We start from the raw sequence: 20,810 nt of genomic DNA on the forward strand, positions 1-20,810 counted from the left end.
TTGTTACGGTGCTGACTCATTCTAGAGAGGAAATAACAGCACAATTGTCTTGGTGGGGTGATATCGCTGGCCAGTTCGAGAATGGCATGTGATTTAGTGTCGCGGAACTCTAGATACGGTTTCTGATTCAACCCCTTGCACTCTATATGACTTTTACACATCTCGCGGTATATATGGATAAATTACCCGCTTTCAGTACCCTATATTGTTTTTTCTCAAATAAATACATGCGAAAATAATGGTGTAGCAAAGAAGCATTTTACCACTAATTACATAAAAAAACACAAAGGAAGAACAAACAGAAGCCTACCTGTCTTTTAAGAGGGTGCGTGTGATCCCGCACGTTACGCTTGGTTAACGAGCAGAGAATCTAGGCCTCGTTAGGAGATAAGGGCAGGTTAGGTAAATGAGACGCGGTATCACCGAGAGGAAGGGTGCCTGTTAGGTGGTTCAGGTTAGAGGTGAAGATGATGAAGTGAGTCAGTCGCTTATCTGCAGTAATTATAGGGAAGGAGATTAATATATTCAGGTGTTTGGGAACGTACCTCCTTTCAGGGTAATTACAGTGAATACCTAACTTATGAGCACGGAGCTATTAACTTTTTCATATAACTTCCTTTTCCCCCACACATCGTATGATTGGATTTTCTTTACACATTAGTAGTTTGTCAAGAAAGTAGGGATTGATGATATATCTACCTGTATTTATCTTTTTATTTACCAATCTACTTACCTATACCTACATTTATTTACTTAGCTACGCATCTAGCTATTTATCTACCTAACTTTCTTTCTATGTACCTATCTGTCTATGTATCTATTCATTAATACAATATTTCAAACAGCAACTTAAACCTATATCACCACATCTACGCATCTACGTATCTATACATCTTAGTTATCTTTCTACCTATCTTTCTATGTCCATCTATCTGTATCTATCTATCCACTTATATGTTTAAAACGTCGCAACTTTCCTGTTTTTTTCTTGCTTCCTTTTCTGAAAATCTACAGTAATAAAGTTCCACAGCTTTCCCCCACACAATAGTTCCTGGCCGTGGGGGCAGGTCGTGGGCGACTCAGCGTGACTCGTTCATGGACAACGGGGGCTGGTGGTGGGAGAGAGAGGAAGGGAAGCATTGTGCTGCAGGTAAATGCTTTAGGCAGAAAAGTTACTGTAGCGTCACTCGCGCCTTACATGGCTTGGTATTTTTCTTTCTTTTAAAATAGAAACGGACCAATGACTGTTACGTGGAGGAAAAGCGAGAGAGAGAGAGAGAGAGAGAGAGAGAGAGAGAGAGAGAGAGAGAGAGAGAGAGAGAGAGAGAGAGAGAGAGAGAGAGAGAGAGAGAGAGAATTGTCATGAACAGATACTCAACGAAGAACAATGAAATCTAATTTGTATTCATTATGTCACTCTTTTATAAGAATTTATTAATTGTCTTCTTGAGTAAGTTTTTTCTTGATTTAAAAGGGATCTCTGGTCTAGAGCAACAAAAAAAAAAAAAAGGGTAAAAAAAAGCCCACCGGAGGTGTAGTCAAAGGGGATATAAAAAATTGAGGAGTGTCTTGTAACCCTCCTCTTGAAACAGTTCGTCAAAATTAGAAGGAAATACAGAAGCAGGCAAGGATTTCCATAATTCCTGAGTGCACACAGTGTGAACAAATTTCCAATTAGGAGATCGTCTCACCACAACCATGGAAATATAATAGTAAATCAGTCGCCTGGTGGTGAATTAATGAGTTCAGTTCCAGTCCTTGCCAGGCAGCCCAACGTACGTTTGTGTTACTCGTCAAATAATGTCGAGTTGAAAATAATTAATTGGGGTGCTTGACTGTGATAGCTTCAATGTCACAATCAGTCCTGTGATCCGAGATAAGGGAGACTCGCATTAACCAGTGGCTCAGAGACCAGAAAAGAATCTTGGTCTATGAACCTTTGGGGGATAATTCATAATCGAGCACCGAAACAACGTACAGCTTATCATAGGATTCTAAATTTACAAGTTAAATATTGTATTTTCTTTAAAGTTAAAGTTCACCAGGTGCGTGGGCAACCAGTGACGCACGAGCCCCAGACAGCAGGTTGTGACGGTCCTGACGGTAGCCTTTGTTATATATTTTTTCCCCTTGTACCCGCTGGCAAGTGCCTGATCCTGACAGGAGGAACTTCGCGGGTTGCGGTGGGCGTAAGACAACACGCCGGCAACTTTGCCGGCCTATACTGCTCTGTAGATTTTCTCGACGTGCAGAAGCTTTGAGGATCAGCACGGAGGTATAACTTGAGCATTTGGAAAGAGGAAGAAGAGGAGCAGAAATACATATTGATACCACGGAGAAACCCGAACCAGGATGAACGTTGGTATAAAAAAATTCCTGCCAGTTTGGGACGCCCTCCGCGTTTTCACGTATAATAGGCGTCTTCGTATGTAAGCCCAGTAACACCATTTTGACGGGAATATTAAGTCTGATGTGATAGGGTGTGCAATGCATTTTTTTTTCATGGAATGACGTATGCATTTATGTGGAAGACTTTTTTTTTCTTTTCTTTATCCACCTGAGAGATTCTGGATGATATTAGATGATTTCTTCAGTCCCGATATCATATAAACACTTTCTTTTTATGAAATGCGCTTCACCCTTTCATCACCCTCAAAAATCTTACGTACGTAGGTGCAAGATTTAAGAAATATCCCAATTTAATACAAGGTCATTGATATGACAGTATTATTGCATATGAATGTGGCACAAATATTTGATTTATATAATAAAACTAGATTTGAATGCACGTGATTTCTGTAAGAAGACAGATAAAGAATTCTGTTTTTGTTATTTATTCTATTTTACCTATTCCTACTGATGTATTTTGTTTATTTATTTATTTATTTTTGCACGGCAATGCATACCTCTGGAGCGGGAGGGAAAACTGCTGGTTGTTCCCCCCATGACCTTTCAAGTCATCCGATAAATAACTAACAGACACATCAGTAACACCAACGGCATCCTAAACAATAAAATATAATACTACCAATATTACTTATACTATTATTACTAATGCTTTATGCAAGCAATTATAAAAAAAAAGCTATGAATAATATATTTAACAAACTATCAAAAGAAAAATGAGAGAGAGAGAGAGAGAGAGAGAGAGAGAGAGAGAGAGAGAGAGAGAGAGAGAGAGAGAGAGAGAGAGAGAGAGAGAGAGAGAGAGAGAGAGAGAGAGAGAGAGAGAGCAGAGGGGCGGAGGCAAAAGAAATTGTACACTTCTTTCCTATATCAAGATCTTTTAAATTCTCCAAGGAGAGATCTTACATTGTCCTACATCCCCATACAGAACTGTATATACCAGTCATTTTTTCAAGACAAATACATATTAAAAAAAAATAATCACAAATATACAGGAAGGTATAGTTGCTCATTTTTCAATCCTGCAGAAGCTCTCACAGAGGTCAGGAACTCCTTTCTGCTTGTTTGCCAGTCAACTGATCATGTATTCCTAGGATCAAAACACTGGGAGTTATATGGAGCTGTCACATTATCAGACTGGGTAATGTTAGGCACCGTCAGGGATGCGATAAAGCAATCACGATCATGCGCTAGACGTGTGGGTCACCTCGAGTCAGTTCTTGTTTTGTTTCAGCACAGCGGGATGCATCAGCCAAAACATTCAAGCACACTGATTCCTTAGAGATGAACACAAGAACAGGTATAGAACGTAACGGAGTTTAGATCATTTGTACCAATTACAGGATTCATGGAGGTGGTTACCTGACGTCACGAGGTAGAAGTCAAATATAAACCACATAAAACTTCATATCAGAGGTCAAAGAGCTTGGGATCACCATACAATCTTTGTGTTTATTGCGTACATTGAATACTAGTAGAAGCAAAGAACAGTTTAACCACTGCTCATCTCATCGTCATAAAGTATTATATTAAACTACAAAGTTGAAAAACGAGACAAATATCAAAATACAAAACAAAATAAAATATAACAAAATGATCATTAAAAGAAATTCTCACGTCGTTACGAGAGGCGAATCTCTTCTCGCATAAGATAAACAGAAGGCTTCGCTTCTTCTCCATAACGAGATAAGAATCACTCTCGCAGGCAGTAAACCTGAAATACTTGAGCAAGTGCCGCCCATTTACATTAACAAAGCAATCACCACAATGTTGCTCTCTGTCTGCAAGGTTACAACTGTGCGATCCAAGTTCATCCACGCATCCTCTGTCTGAAGGGAAAGCATCACTAGCCTGAGTGAATATTATTTGTTTAGCGTTTCAAAAATTCTTTACTGAACGATAACCATCTGTGAGGAGGAGCACACCACCACACCCTTACGTGTCTTCAATAATTGGAATGTAAAGAGGCAAAGCAGCTATTGACAAAACACAAATATGACAAGCAAATAAAAAAGCAAACCACCAACTTACAAACGTCTTTAAGTGCGGTGGGAGATGTAAAGGGAAGGAATCATTGCAGTCTGCCAGTGAACAACTTTATCCCTTTCCCTGAACCAGTGGCAGCGATGCGTCAACAACCTTATAACATTCGTCGTTACGCTTAATGTAGTCATAAGATGATATGCATACGATATTATACCAATATATACACCAATATCTAAGTACCGATAGTGCTTCGAAATATCTATTGTAAAAGTCTCCACACCATCCAAGTTGTATCAGTCACTTGAAATTTAGGTAATATTACCACATTTATTATTTCTGCATAAGTAACGTTACAGCAAAGCATCACTGGTGTTCTCACTCCACATTTATATGCAACAAGACAGACACACAATACGCTGGTGGAGATGACTGACGTTTACACAAATGTGGGTCAGACAACTCGACATTATCTATCTATCTATATATATATATATATATATATATATATATATATATATATATATATATATATATATATATATATATATATATATATATATATATATATATATATATATATATATTCCTGCACATTTGGTCGTCACGTCTTCCCTTAACACCGGCTAGTATCTGTCTGTTAATCAACTCTTGCTGCCAGCGCTCATCCATTGCCATGAGCCAGTCAGACAGGTAACTCGCAACGCATGCTAACTATCGCCATATACTGGTCGGCTTCTTGCTTCAGCAGTCTCGACTCATACCTGCTTAGGATATAGTTGAAGCAGTGTGTGTGTGTGTGTGTGTGTGTGTGTGTGTGTGTACATGTTACCTTAGCCTAAGGGTTTGGCGTTTGATTGCTGTACGTATGTGGTTCTTTATTTTCTATTGAAAGCATATAATTTCCATCATTAGTGAAAGGGACGCATAAAATGTCTACTGTCTGAGAGAAAGTGGTAGGAGAGACTGTCACTTCACGTGCGTCAGGCATACCAACTCCAGAAGAGCGGTCAGACAGCACAATTATGGGCAAGACAATAAGTCACAGCTTAAGTATTTTGTCACCATATTCTTCATACAAGACACTGCTTATCGACTAGAATGGTGTTTATATATTTATCTTACTCGACACTTCATTGATATGACGGCATTATAATTCTACGCGCTAACCTTTTGAGTTACCTCTTACAAGTATTATCTAGTAGATGAAAAGATGACAGCTTTGCAAAAGAAAGACAGGTAGGATGAGTTTAGTGAGGTCCAAGCAGGGTGGTGTGGACTTCAGTTCTAGTTTATGAATATATTAAGATTTCATTTAATAAAGTGAGAAATTAACTGTGTGTTTATACGTATCCACAAATGAGAAGAAGCTACATTATTTTCTTTTCGCTCTAGCCCTAAATGTATTCCCTAGTATTCAAGCCCCTTAAATTCATTCACAGATGTTGCTCAAGAAAGCAAGTGTGTGTGTGTGTGTGTGTGTGTGTGTGTGTGTGTGTGTGTGTGTGTGTGTGTGTGTGTGTGTGTGTGTGTGTGTGTGTGTGTGTGTGTGTGTGAGAGAGAGAGAGAGAGAGAGAGAGAGAGAGAGAGAGAGAGAGAGAGAGAGAGAGAGAGAGAGAGAGAGAGAGAGAGAGAATTTACCTATAAATATCCCTTGAGTTGACATGTAGCTTTAGTTAAAAATAAGGTTAGGAAGGCTGCTTCATCAAGCATGAAGCCGTCTTTACACATACATAAAAAAAAAATGTAAATGAAAAAGCCTAGTCATTTCCTGTACAGCACAAGTTAACAAAGGCTTTGTCCAACCGGACCAATCTGGATCAACATGACCTTCAGATTACAGTTCAAACCTTTTGTTTCACTCTAGATTATTTTTTCAATAGCTTATTTAAGCTGATTTACATATAAATATGAGGAATTCACAAAAAAAGTGAAAAAAAAACAATAAAACCCCCCCCAAAAAAAAAACAGAGGGTTGGATTTAAAAAAAGACCGGCTTTTTTTTAAATGCAATCCCCCAAAAAAAGGGTTGAATTAAAAAAAACTCAGGTTTTTTTCCAAAGCAAAACCCTCCCCCCCGAAAAAAAGAGGGATGCATTTTTAGAAAATCCGTTTTTTTTTTTTCCAATGCAAAACCTCCAAAAAACGGAGGGTTGCATTAAAAAAAAACTTTTTTTTTTTTTTTTTTTACAATGCTGCCCACTATTGTGTTGGTAAAAGTCATGGATCAAAGCTTCAAGATGTAAGGTAACAGCAGATTTTCGAACCATTCCACAATAGTGGGAGAAGATGGACTTTATGTATGTTTGCAGGAATGTTTGTTTCTCTTCTCATGGGTTTTGAAGTATTAACACCCAACATCAAGAAATGGTTTCTGCTGCTTCTTCTATAAGCGACTCTGCCTTGCTTTTGTTCCATGTACTTATAACATAAGTAGTTATTTCCACAGCACACGCGACTCTTCTCTTTCTTTAGTTATTTCCACAGCAAACTTGATTCGTACGTTACGAAATTCTTCAACGTAACACTTCTCATGAATAACTGATGGTTTCCTATGACATTTAATCTACTATTCATTTAAAGCAAACAGCCATATTTATGATGTCAGTTGTCATTCTTCAATTATGTCATTCTCTACCCCTTTGATGATTGACATCTGTTGCAAATAACTGCAGCACTTCTCTTTGTCTTTCCTTCACATCCCTGCACGACAAAAAACTCGCACAGGCACCTCAACGAGAAGTTTATAGCACATCCCTTGACCTCCACCGTGTCAAGAGTCTGTCGGGTCTTGTAACATTCATTGCATTTCCTGCTGCTGTAAATATTTCCGTCCTGCCTAACTTAGTGCTTAAGTTTCCCTCAGTCTCTCTGCTTCAACACCTTGCATCGTGTGTGTTATACTGGTGAAGAAAACAACGAAGTAAAGAGTTAATAAACAGTCCACGTGTCTTGTTTTAGTGACGCTGCTTCGGTCTTTCTATTTTAATTAAGCAGAAACTCTATATCTTCATAATTATTTATCTGGTGTGTCGGTGTAAATGGAATTCAATCGTGGTTCCACTTGCGCACTAATAGGTTGCCTCAGTAATAAAGGGTTTTTGTAAGCTAGTATCATATCTTATTGCAAACTTTCTTAATATAGTCAATCGTTGCCATGACACACACTCAAACACACACACACACATAGTCTCTCTCTCTCTCTCTCTCTCTCTCTCTCTCTCTCTCTCTCTCTCTCTCTCTCTCTCTCTCTCTCTCCCCACACTGCCACATCCTAAACTTTTTTATCGAGTCTTTTATTAGAATGCACATCATTTACGCTTTTATCTTTTTAAGTTACAGTGTTGTACTATGAACTTTACAGCTTTCAGAAGGACATTCCGTTAAAAATATTACATGTGAGAAGAAAGACTTGACTCTGTATCACATTACAGTTATACGCTTTAGTACACTAACCCGGAAAATGTAGCAAAAAGAAGAAATTGGCTGGCGGTCACACGTTTTATAGTTTATGTACTCAAGACTCGTTTTTATAAATCTTCCTACACAGGAGACCAGTTCTCGCTGAAAAGATCTTGCATATCTAGCACATTTTTTTTTTTTTCCATCACATGCATGAAATTTCTCTTAATTACAGTATCCAGACAATGACGGTAAAAATGATCCACGGAATGTACGTAGTGTCGCAAGACGCATTTTTCCATCACCATATTATCACTATCTTCCATTATCACTGTTCACGATAGAAACTATAGGCTATTCCCACTTTTATGTAAACATTTGCTTATCTGTTTCACGTCGCCCTATCTAATTTTCGTTTTTTGTATACTAATTTCTTCTTTCCATATCATTCTAAGACTAGTATATATTAACTTTTGGAAAAAGTGAAATAAAATCCAACATTTCTTACACTGAATTATGAAAATGTATAAAAAGAATATCTGCATGATGCTCCTAACCTGAAAACGCCTCCAGTGCAATTCAGAAATTAAGACATTCACTTATTGCTTGTTGATTTGTATGAAATGACAGTAATTCTTTATTAATGACAGCACAATACCGATTCTTCAAAGCTCCGGAACACCAGCTCTTTATCCCCTCTCACAGCTACTGTATATTCATGACTAGTTAAAGGAATAACACCCACTAGTGCACATATGATAGCTACCGCCATGCCAGCTGAGCTCAAGATCAGGGTCGCCACGCGAGAACTGTGTTACACGCTATCAAACAATCAACAGTTATTTGCCCGCATCCCTTTTGTGGCCACACCTCAGACACACCACGGCCTGCTTTTACCTAAACTTGTCTGTTTTCTCTCAAGACCTCACTTCTAACTGATACCAATTATTTTAGTTTGGTTGTCAAAGTTGCCCTAAGAAGATTCGGATTGCGTATTTAACGAAGAGTTTAAAGTTTGTTCTTTATATCTCTAACATGTAACCAAGTGTTATAAGACGCTCATTGTCAACAGCATTGTCAACATGAAGGGCTGTAGTGCGGTAAGGGAGAAGAGAAGGGAGGGAGAGAGGGAGGGAGGTTCGTGGAGGGAACGCAGGTTCATCTGGTGACCTTCACATTGCTTAGTGCCTCCGTCCTTGAAATCATAACTCACATGTGAAGGTTTTCAGTGTCAAAAGAATACGTAGTAGTAGCTGCAGGAACACTAAGTGACCTTACGCTATAGTGTTGTATTTAGTGTGCGAGACAAACAGCAGAACATACATTTGGTTAAAGTTTGTGTCTGTGCGCGCGTGTGTGTGTGTGTGTGTGTGTGTGTGTGTGTGTGTGTGTGTGTGTGTGTGTGTGTGTGTGTGTGTGTGTGTGTGTGTGTGTGTGTGTGTGTGTGTGTGTGTGTGTGTGTGTGTGTGGCTTAATGGGCACCAGTACAACAGATAACGAGCTTTATGCTGCTGTTGTTATGGGACGGTGCTGTGTGACAGAACAGCTGGGTCGGCACTATGCACAAGTTGCCCAAGATTATATCAGGCTCTGCACGCCCTCCGTTATCCCACAAGGCTTTGGCCATCCCGTGTGGGCTCGTCACCGAATTCGGAAGCTTCTGTGAGACGCAGCCGTGAGTAAGGACAGTGAGGATCGTGGTGATAGTGGTAGAGTTAGTAGTGGTGGCAGTGAAAACGCTTGCTACCTCCAGAGTGAAGCGGTAATGTACAGCGTTGGCGGGGAAAAGGCATAATTTCTTCTTTATAAAATTCTATGAAATATTGATCTTCTCTCTCTCCTTCCTTCTCCTCTTGCTGTAAAATATTCCTCTCCACCTCCCTTCCTTTTAAATATTCATTTCCACCAACTACTCGTCCTCCTCTTTCTACTCTTTTCCTTCTCCCCTTCTCCTCTTCCTCCTTCCTCTACCACTCCCGTTGAGACTGCCACTGCTAAGAGTAAAGAAACGATGTAATTCGTGCTCAAGTGAGGAAAAAAATATATACATATTAATAAGTACATAAATAAAGTAGCTTATTAGTAAATTATTTACTGATAATGATGTGGTGACTGGTGAGTCACTCGCTCTCTCTCTCTCTCTCTCTCTCTCTCTCTCTCTCTCTCTCTCTCTCTCTCTCTCTCTCTCTCAGCGGATCACCCACATATGAGAGAATGCGTGTAACAAATCCGAGCAATATCAATCCACACAAAAAAGCAACACCGGCTATATGTCTTATCAACCTTTCTGAGGCAGAGTTTAAATAAATCTTCAGATATCCATAACTATCGTCAGTTTGAAAATAATTCCTTAACTTTTGTTTCCTTTTGAAAGTTTGATTATATATATATATATATATATATATATATATATATATATATATATATATATATATATATATATATATATATATATATATATATATATATACGAGGTGTGTCATTAAAGTTCCAGGACTGGTGCCACACAAGTTTTATTTCACATCCAGGCTACAAACTATAGGTTATCTCCTTCGAAGTAATCCCCCTGGCACCGCATGCACTTGTCCATCCTTCTCTGCCAGGCTTGCATGCACTGCTGGAAGGATTCTTGCGGGATGCTCCTCAGCTCCGTCGTCACGGCCTTTTTGATGTCGTCCGCATCATCAAAACGGGTCCCCTTCATGACCTCCTTGAGCTTGGGGAAGAGGAAGAAGTCGCACGGAGCGAGGTCAGGTGAGTAGGGCGGTTGCTCCAGCACGGCGATGTTCTTCTTGGCCAAGAACTCTCTGATGCTCAGGGCATTGTGAGCAGGCGCATTGTCGTGGTGAAGCAGCCACGAGTTGCCCTGCCACAACTCCCGCCTCTTCTCGCGCACTGCACGAAGCAGACGCCGCAGTACTTCTTTGTACACATGTTGGTTGACTGTCTGGCCCTGTGGCAAGAACTCGCAGTGGACGATGCCCCTCACATCGAAGAAAGCGATCAACATGACCTTGAAGCTGGACCTGGACTGCCTTGCTTTCTTCGGCCGTGGCGACGCCGGACTCTTCCATTGAAGGCTCTGGCGTTTGGTCTCCGGGTCGTACTCAAATACCCAGGACTCATCGCCGGTGATGACTCTCCTGAGCAAGTCTGGTTCAGTTTCCAGACGCTCGAGGATGTCCTGACACACCTGCATGCGTCGTCCCTTCTGGTCATCGTTCAGGAGTCTCGGCACCATCTTCGCACAGACTTTCCGCATGCCCAGATCTTCAGTGATAATCTTCCACACGCTGTTGTGGTTCATGCCAAGCTCATCTGCGATCTTTCGAACAGTCAACCGACGATCGTCACGCACCATCTGCTTGACACGCTCAACATTGGCCTCATTCCTGCTCGTTGAGGGTCTTCCACTCCTGGGGTCATCTTCCACGTCCTCCCGGCCCTCTTTGAACCTCTTGCACCACTCAAAAACACGTGAGCGTGACATTGTCTCATCCCCGTACACTTTTTGCAGCATACCCAGTGCTTCTGACGGCGTTTTCCCCAACTGCACCAAAAACTTCAAGTTTGTTCGCTGTTCAGCGCTCATTGTTAAACGACCTGCAACAGAGGACATGATTTTAAAAGCACGTAAGAAAAAGATTAGTGACTGTAGAGGGTTGGGAGCGCAGTTGTATACTCCAGAAGGATTACTTTGAAGGGGAAATATGGTGGTTTGTGGCTTGGGTTTGAAATTCATCTTTTAGGACACCAGTCCTGGAACTTTAATGACACACCTCGTATATATATATATATATATATATATATATATATATATATATATATATAATTATGCATAATTTGTTCACCGCCATCAGAATATCGCTGTCATTTCACACCAATATCTAATAAGAAACATATGTATCGCAAAGTTCTCCTCTTTTCATGAGAATATAAGGCACTTGTAAAAAGTTAATTATGATATTTTTAATTTATGTATAATTGTATTTTAACGAAACTATTTATCTAGCTCTGCCAGAATATCAGCAATTTCACACAAAAATCTAAAGACAAACACACAAACAAAAGTGCCTCTCCTTTAATCAAAATGCATAACACGTGTTAATAGTGATAATTATTTTATGTATATTGTAATTATTGTGGTTTAACGGGAATACTAATTCATCCCCCAGAAAATTAACCATTTCATACAAGAATCTAAAGAGAAACATATGTATGTATCATAAAATCACCCTAATTTCATCATAATACAAAACACGTGTACAGTGTAGGGCATTCATCTCAGACCTTATTCAGGAGGATAAAAAAAAAAAAAACGCAATTCAAGGAAATTACAGACTGGCTTCTCTTGACATCCCTCCTTGGAAGAAGATATTTTTGCACACGTCATACTGAAGTGAGCGCAATTTAATCCCTTTTACCTAAGTCGCAGTGGCGCGGTTTAGCTGGTTGACCCCACTTCAGACTGGGATTGGAGCGTGGCCGAAATGGCGCCGTAATGAGGGAGAACTGGACTGCACAGTGCGAGTGTTCCCTCTCCTCATGCTGACCCCTCTCTGACTTTTCTTTTTTGTTCTTGTTCTAGTTCTTCGCCGTCGTTTTCTTGTTTTCCTTCATTCTTTCTCACTTAATCATTCTATAATTAATATCTCTATCACATATCCTCCTCCTATTCACCTTATTTGTTTGTTTTTCTGTTCTTAATTCTTTCTTTGGCTTAATTTCAATCTCTCTGTCTTTACAATTTTACGAACTCCAATATCTCTCTCTCTCTCTCTCTCTCTCTCTCTCTCTCTCTCTCTCTCTCTCTCTCTCTCTCTCTCTCTCTCTCTCTCTGATGCCTGACGATGATGCGTAGCTACAGGAAATGAGATGTCCAGGCAGAACGGTATGATATAATCCACAAAAAAAATATTCATAAAAACCATCTGACAAGTTACCGCAAAATTCACCATATACAAAAACTTCTAACAAAGCACTTGACAAAGCCACGCAAAACTCACTGATCTAAAAATAACAGAATAAAATAGGAGAACATTTACTTCTATAAATTCTAGTCAACTTGCAGAATGAAAGCCTGAAGCCCCTTTCAGATGAGTAGTATTATGTTTCCTTTAGCATCTTTCTGATGAGTGATACCTCTTAGATGCTTTGATTAGTAGTGGTACTCCTTAGTCTCTTTGTATTAGTAGTCTAGTGGTACCAGTGAAGTGCATGTAAAAATATGTGACTGGACCGTGAGCGGAGTGAGCGCAGACTGTGACTTGAGTTTGACCGTGTCTATAGTGTGGATCGTGACTTAACCTCTTTCCGATTAGCAGCTTACTCACATCACTTAGCGTCTTTCAAGTGAGTCGTCCGGGCACTCTACCTTACAGCTCAGCCTTAGTTTGAAGCTTCGTAACATAAAAATAAGGAAATACTCTTCTTACTAATTCAGTGATACAAAAACATATGGAATAGAGAGATTAAGTGAAAGAGCATGAGCAGCAAATGAAGCTCGAGTGGGATACTGCAGAACAAGCGGGGTTGAGGGCGGAGGGCCGGATCAGGGCGGGACGTGGCGGGGTGCGGACTGCAGAGTGACACTGATGGATGACATGCTTGAGTCATTATTCCACTTGAATTCATGGTGACCCTGCCACTACCTCCTAAACTATGGCCCTGCGCCACCCAGCCAAGCGATCTACGTACATGTAGCAAGGACGTGCCTCGAATGCTTTTACGAACCAATCGCATTTAAAAGCTGCTTCATAAGTTATTCAACACTCACGCACGAAACCACCCGAAAGTAAAAAGAACTATGATCGACGAGTAAAATTCATGTATCTTTTTTTTTTTTTTTTACGTGGTGTTTAAATTTGAGGAGAGCTGAGCCGAGGTCACTCCATGCTCGGACATCCAATGCTGTTTAAATCATTCATACTAGAATTACAACTTTTCACCTCTCTCTCTCTCTCTCTCTCTCTCTCTCTATCTCTATCTCTCTCTCTCTCTCTCTCTCTCTCTCTCTCTCTCTCTCTCTCTCTCTCTCTCTCTCTCTCAAGAGATGTTAAGCACCAGGAGTCCCTACTGGAAAGGCCCCAAAATATTAAGAGTGTATAGTGCGGCGGAGCGCCTCCCAGATGCCTCGTGGAAGAGTTACGGTCCCCACGTGAGAGCCATCGGCAGGACAAGATTAATGGCAACGAGAGAGAGAGAGAGAGAGAGAGAGAGAGAGAGAGAGAGAGAGAGAGAGAGAGAGAGAGAGAGAGAGAGAGAGAGAGAGAGAGTGGGGAGGGAAGGGGACGAGAAAAGGGGAAAGGAAGTGCGAGGTGGAAGGTGACTCTGAAAAGGAGAAAAGGAAAGAAAGCGAGATTCTTTTCTCTTTGTCTTAGAAATGCAGAAAGTGACTTTTAGCGTTCAGGAGGAGTGTGTTCTTGGCAAGCGGCCACTAGTCTTTCGTACCCATTTCCACTATCCACCCACCCTTTCCTCTCTCTCTCTCTCTCTCTCTCTCTCTCTCTCTCATAAACCCACGTGTGTGTGTGTGTGTGTGTGTGTGTGCTGATCGAAAAATGACCATAGTTTGTCTTATGGAGAGAGAGAGAGAGAGAGAGAGAGAGAGAGAGAGAGAGAGAGAGAGAGAGAGAGAGAGAGAGAGAGAGAGAGAGAGAGAGAGAGAGAGAGAGAGAGAGAGAGAGAGAGAGAGAGGGAGGGAGGGAGGGAGGGAGGGAGGGAGGGAGGGAGGGAGAGGGAGGGAGAGAGAGAGAGAGAGAGAGAGAGAGAGAGAGAGAGAGAGAGAGAGAGAGAGAGAGAGAGAGAGAGAGAGAGAGAGAGAGAGAGAGAATTTAAAGGTGACTTAAAAGGAAGAGGAGGAGGAGGAGTGTCTCTTATTCTGCCTACTGGCATTGGCTGGAGGGACATCTTTTTACTTTACCTCATTGCTCAAAATAATTGCTTCCCTAAACCTGAATGATTTTCACTATTCCTTTTATCTGTCCATTTTATCTTTTTTTTTCCTTTATCCTTCTTCCTCCCCTCTTTTTTTTCTATACTTTCTTTTCATCTCAGCGACTACTCCTCTTCCTCCTTTGATAGCGAACCGTCTGAAGAGAAGCGAACCTCTTTGTGCTATCAAGAAGTTACGGAGGTTCGATATTCACGCCTTGTGTAGTCGACAGAGAAAGAAAGAGAAAAAAAGTGAAGAATAGATGCTGTTCGGACCCCTATGAAAAGTTACCAAGTGTGTGGTTATGGTGAGGTGGTTCAATGGTAATGACAACATCATATCCAAGAGGCGTGTTGCTGCAGTGTTGGTGATGGTGTTGAAGGTGTCGTGGAGGTTTAATGTTAACTACCCTCCACCTAGTCAAAGCCCTAAATTCAGAATAAGGACAAAAGGCAGCATCGAATAGCGTTTAATTTCAGCGTTTTATAGTGGCTTGAATATTAGAACGGAAGATCAAGGATCACCGTCTCTATCATTACGCTAACTACATGCTGCGCATCTTTGGATGAAAACAAACACAGGAAGCCTAATGTCCTAGTTAGTCACAATAAATGTCGATCAGTTTGCAGAAATGTGAAAAGCACGTACTATGAAAATTAGTTGTCTTCTACTAACTTCCAGGATTTATGTTAGAAAAGTGCCTAAAATTATGGCTGGAAATACATTTACTTCATGCTGGACATCATAAGAAGTACATGCGTGTATAATGATGAAATAGGCTATTGAAATTATAACGCAGAGGCTTTATGAGAGATCTTAGCTACATATCATGTACGTAAGACAACAAACGAGGGCGTTTCTGAAGAACCTGAGTAGAAAGCATAAGTAAGTACATTCATACCAACAGAATATTAAAACTAGCCCGAATCTACATACTGGTGCACTTTATTAAACCGAGAAAGCGTAGACTAGCGTTAAATTTTTAGTTGCTATTTACTAACTTTTACTTTGCATTACCGATTATCATCTTGTTAGGGATGCACAACAACAACAACAATAATAATAATAATAATAATAATAATAATAATAATAATAATAATAATAATAATAATAATAATAATAACAACAATAACATTAATAGAGTTTAAGGCTAGTTAATGAATGAGTAATTCAATGAATATAAAGCGCCGTTAATATTTTCAATGAGAGTTCAGCATTTAGTATTGACATTTAAAAAAAAGTTGGAAGATTTGGATTTTATGCGTTTATGGAATATCATTACACGTCAATATCGCGAAACCAGAAGCCTATGCAACTTTATATATATATATATATATATATATATATATATATATATATATATATATATATATATATATATATATATATATATATATATATATATATATAACTAGACTACTGCAGTTTGTTGAACTTAGATCTGGATACACATGGTATGATTATAATAAGCTTCAAAATCATGAAGACGGAATAAGTTTTGCAATGTAATGTATATTATTTTCGAGTTAAACAGTTTCTTTCTGAATCGAAGAAATAATGGTGTGACTAAATAATTTCATACAGCACTCATCTCTTATAGTACATTGTGGTTCCATGGCACACGCAAAGGAGATGGCAGGACCAGAGACGCAAGGCGGTGTATAGCTGACACGATAATTGACATGAAAGGTGAATTAGCACAGTGGTGGTTTGAAGATTGGTAGGATGAGGGCCAACAGGGAGCAGCGGTTGGACGTGCCGGAAACAGCGAGACAAGCTTGCTAGACTGGAGAATGGCGTGGCGAAACGGCTTCCCTCAAATTAGTCGCTTTCAAACACTGTCACAAACAGTTCCTTACAAGAGACATACTAAGCTTTTAACCGGCGTCACCAGTGTGCACTGATGATGCAATAAAAGGGTAATCCTACACAATACAGTATATAATGCGTGGGAAACGAGGGTTAGCGCACGAAGCTGTCCGCTGACTCTCCAAGACTAAGTCTAAGAGATGCACAAACACTTAGCTGATAAATGCTTAGATTACAATGGGGCTAGGAAGGTTGGAAGAATCTGTATCTGCCCTTTATTATCCAAATAAAATTGCACAGTACAAGACGTATGCTTCAAAAAGCAGCTTTTAACTTGCACATTTTCTCACACAGGGACATGCCTGCAGTTTGGACGGCAGCGCTGGTGTGCCTCCTGGCAGGGATGGCACCCCTGGCCCAAGCCATCCAAGTCACAGGTAAGTTTCCATTCAATACTTATGCTTGTTCCTCCAGTGACCTTTCTTGGCATAGCTTCTATGTATGCTGCCTTCACGGCTTATTTTCCGTGATGTAAGGTTTGCTTTACTATTGCATATTTAATACATTTCAAATTTCATGTTATGTTTATTTGGGCATGCATTGTGACTCGAGCCATGTGTGCGTCATGGTATCAGTCCTTTGTTGTGGGTAAATGTGTTACTAGAATGCATGAATTTCTTCGTGAACGAAGTATAGGCACGCTTTTTCATGAATGAGTTGACCATTAGTGTGGTGTAAAACAACAATACATCTGTTCTGTGTTCTACATACTACTCTAAATTTAATACTGTATGTTCATCCATTGTGTACGATGTTTTGTGAATTCTGATATGTTTAAAAATTGTCATTTACATCTATCTTTTAATCACCCAACAGATCCGGATGTTCTCAGTTTTCATTTGTTTTACAGAATGCAGCCTTCCAACTTCTGGCGTATTTGTGTCCATTAGTTCAGAGCTGGAAGTAGTGGGTAACAAAAGTCTAAGATACTTAGTGATCAACTGGTTTGGTATCAGCGTCCAACAAGGGGATTATTTGGAACTGGTGCACACTAGCACTGGAGAAGTCCTTACGAAGCTGACTGAATCTGAACTTAATGGACCTGATGGATGGTTCATGTCGAATACGATGTGGGACGGATCTCTCATCCCAAACAGTCTGGAGGATATAGCTGAATCGTGTCTTCCATACGAGGTAAACTACGTACATGACAACAATTTTCTGTACTCCTCATGCTTGATGATGCAGCCTCACTGGATGCAAACACTGAAGATGGATCTGTGGGATACTCGTCTCACAAAGGTGGTCATTCCAGGGACCCATGACGCAGGAGCAACAGCACACTTTACTTCGACCGGCGCTGAAAATGTGGTGGGTCGCTGGACTTTCACGCAGGACGAGAGTTTTTGGCAACAGCTAGTGATGGGAGTTCGTTATCTAGACATGAGACTTAGTTACTACAATAATACAGAGGAGAAATTTTATGTCAATCACGGAGAAATTATCATCGCTCCTCTCCGAAAGTATATTGATGATGTTGTGAATTTCATGAACCAAACAGAAGAGATAGTTATCTTTGACATTCATTCTCTAGAGCATGGCTTCAGTGGTTACCCTGAACGTCAACAAGAGTTGATTGCACTCATAGAGTCCAAGTTTGGGTTATGGATGACGCCTAGAGCTCTAGAGCCTAATCCTACAATGAGTGAGCTGTGGAAGAATGGTTACAGGCTGATAGTAACGTATCCATCCAGTGAAATCTCCAGCTCTCAGTTCCTGTGGCATCCTGTGCACCACCTCTGGGGAAATGTCAACAACCTAGAGGATCTGGAAGCGTACTTATACACTGGTATTCCGCAGCAAATGAATCGAGGCTCCCTTTGGTCAGCCATGGCGCAATTCACACCTTCTGCCACGGACGTTGTCTTGAACAAATGGAAAGGCCTTCGTGGAGCTGCTAAGATAACCAACTTCCCTGTTACCAATTGGTTCCGTCAAGACTGGTGGGACCAAGTGAATATAATCGCCATGGATTTCCTTCCCCTATCAGACGTTGCTTTCGTGGCAGTGGAAGCCAACAAGCTGCGAAAACTGTGCCCTGAAGGGAAAAAGAGTGTATCGCGCCAGGCTAAGCGGTGGTCGTCATCAATCAACACCAGTGCAATGAAGAACAGCATAAACAGTGTAGAGGATTCAAGTAAGTGTATACAGTGTTACTGACGTTTTAATATTGTAACTAAAATTACACTCTATGATGACTAATTAACTACAAGCAACATTCGATCTTGCTGACAGGTGATGCGCGTGTGTGGTTGTGGGTGTCAGCACTCGCCTCTACTTCCTCCGACAGTGAGGTGACGCAACGACGATTAGAAATCAATTGGGAGGTGAATGAGGTGTTGGTGGGAGACTGGGTGGGCATCTTTGACCATGATCCACTAGACGACTGGTCAAACCCAGTGGCGACAGCTATTCCAAAAGTCACTTCTGGATACCATCTCACCAACCACAGCCTACCACACCTTCCAGTCCACACCAACTTAAAGGAAGGTTCCTGTTTGGGTTGGTGGACAGCCTACATGCGAAACGATTCCCCTCTTGTGACGGACTGCATCAAAGTTCATCCCAGATGGATGTCAGTACTAAAGGAACGACTGGGACACATTCCTCTACGGCACCTTGTTCTACCTGGGGCACATGATGCTGGCACGTACGTCCCTGATGGCCGGGTAGGTGACGACAGTTTCATGAAGGTCACCGTCACCCAGGATGAAAGTGTCTACAGGCAACTGGTTTACGGCAACCGATATATCTATCTTAATATTGGAAACTTCCCAACAGATCCTGAGGAGCCATATTGGCTGGTAAACGGCGAGGACATGTGGAGGCCATTCAGGGATGCATTGCACCAGGTGCAATCTTTTGTCCAGGAGACAGATGAAGTAGTGATGATGGAAATCAGTGGATTCTCCTTCTTTGAGACAAATGAGCACCATGCTGACTGCATCTCATTCATCACAAAGGAACTGGGCGAGTTGATGGCTCCCTCTGCTCTCACTTGGGATGCTCCCTTGCAAACTTTTCTTCAGAATAAGGCCAGCCTTATCGTTGTTTATAATCACTGGCAGGCTGTTGACCACCCGCTGCTCTGGTCTGGATTGAATAGTCATTTAGCCATGGTACAAACGTTAGACGCCCTGAAACAGGATATGGTGAAAGTGTTCCAAGTGCAAGGGCCTCCCACACCCCCATGGACACTGTTCGGACAACTGATGACCCTGCCACAGGACTCGATTGCTGATACCATCGGCGGGCAGAGGCAAGCGGCCGATCAGATGAATCGCCAGATGACTCGATGGCTGCGGGACACTTGGTGGGATAAAATAAGCATAATCACTTGCGACTTCATTCTTTCTGCAGGTCATGTGGAGGTTGCTATAGAAGCAAACCTGAGGCGTGCTGCTTAAAATCTTGCGCCAGCCGTGGGCCGTACTAAAGAAAGTAGAAGACTGAACAGCTAGGAGCCTGTGATAAAAAGGACAGCCGTTACATTTTTCTTATATTAAGTTTCCTCAAGGAAACATGTGTAAAATTATATTTCTTATCTAAACAATAAATTTTACTTATTATTAATCTTTGAAATTGAGTCCTACCAACTTCAATGTTATCATATATCTTAAAGTGGAAACTGTAAGATGAGAGAGAGAGAGAGAGAGAGAGAGAGAGAGAGAGAGAGAGAGAGAGAGAGAGAGAGAGAGAGAGAGAGAGAGAGAGAGAGAGAGAGAGAGAGAGAGAGAGAGAGAGAGAGAGAGAGAGAGAGAGAGAGAGAGAATAAGAAGCCTTTAATATAAACACCATTTTATAAAGATAATTTACACCTGTCACCTACTGTCAGTGACACCGTGAGAACTTGGGGAACACTGCATCTTGGCGACGAAAATTGTCCAACGCTAAACTGAAGAATGTTTATTCAACACCTCAGGCTATACACGTGATTAAAAGATGAAATACTCCACACGCCTTATATACTGATGTGTGTGTTTGTGTGTGTAATGGCCAGCCGAAACCGTCAGTTCGAAGCAGGACTGAATTTGTCAGACAAATCGAAATGCAGCCTCTTATGGCTCAAACTTATTATAATCTCGATTGCAATTTTCTTTAGTCTCTTTACAAGATGATAAGCTTCCCACTGTAAAACAAAATTTTGCCTTCATATTTGTGCCATTTTAGGTGGAAGCAAGAATAATTTTGTTAGGCCTTTCACCTTATTTAACAC

At 40.8% G+C, this 20,810-nt stretch overlaps 2 protein-coding genes across 8 annotated transcripts in view; one reads left to right on the forward strand and one right to left on the reverse strand.

Moving 5' to 3' along the window:
- Window positions 1–20,810, forward strand: part of LOC135107458 (uncharacterized) — a 33,038-nt gene that overhangs the window by 1,701 nt on the left and 10,527 nt on the right. For 2 of the 7 annotated variants that reach the window (XM_064017337.1, XM_064017338.1), the window contains exon 2: window positions 16,889–16,971. In XM_064017337.1, coding sequence (XP_063873407.1) covers window positions 16,889–16,971 — 83 coding nt within the window. Of the gene's footprint in view, window positions 1–9,322; window positions 9,471–16,888; window positions 16,972–17,444; window positions 18,732–18,829; window positions 20,161–20,810 lie in introns of those variants that run through there. The other 5 variants (XM_064017339.1, XM_064017342.1, XM_064017341.1 and 2 more) reach the window with 5 other exon arrangements.
- The window catches only part of LOC135107461 (uncharacterized), a 38,470-nt gene continuing 37,581 nt past the window's right edge, over window positions 19,922–20,810 (reverse strand). Inside the window, exon 5 of the mRNA XM_064017345.1 lies at window positions 19,922–20,059. The gene's annotated coding sequence lies outside the window, so the exon portion shown is untranslated. The remainder of the gene's footprint in view (window positions 20,060–20,810) is intronic.

The sequence above is a fragment of the Scylla paramamosain genome, chromosome 15 (assembly GCF_035594125.1).
Source record: "Scylla paramamosain isolate STU-SP2022 chromosome 15, ASM3559412v1, whole genome shotgun sequence".
In the NCBI taxonomy this organism is placed as follows: domain Eukaryota; kingdom Metazoa; phylum Arthropoda; class Malacostraca; order Decapoda; family Portunidae; genus Scylla; species Scylla paramamosain.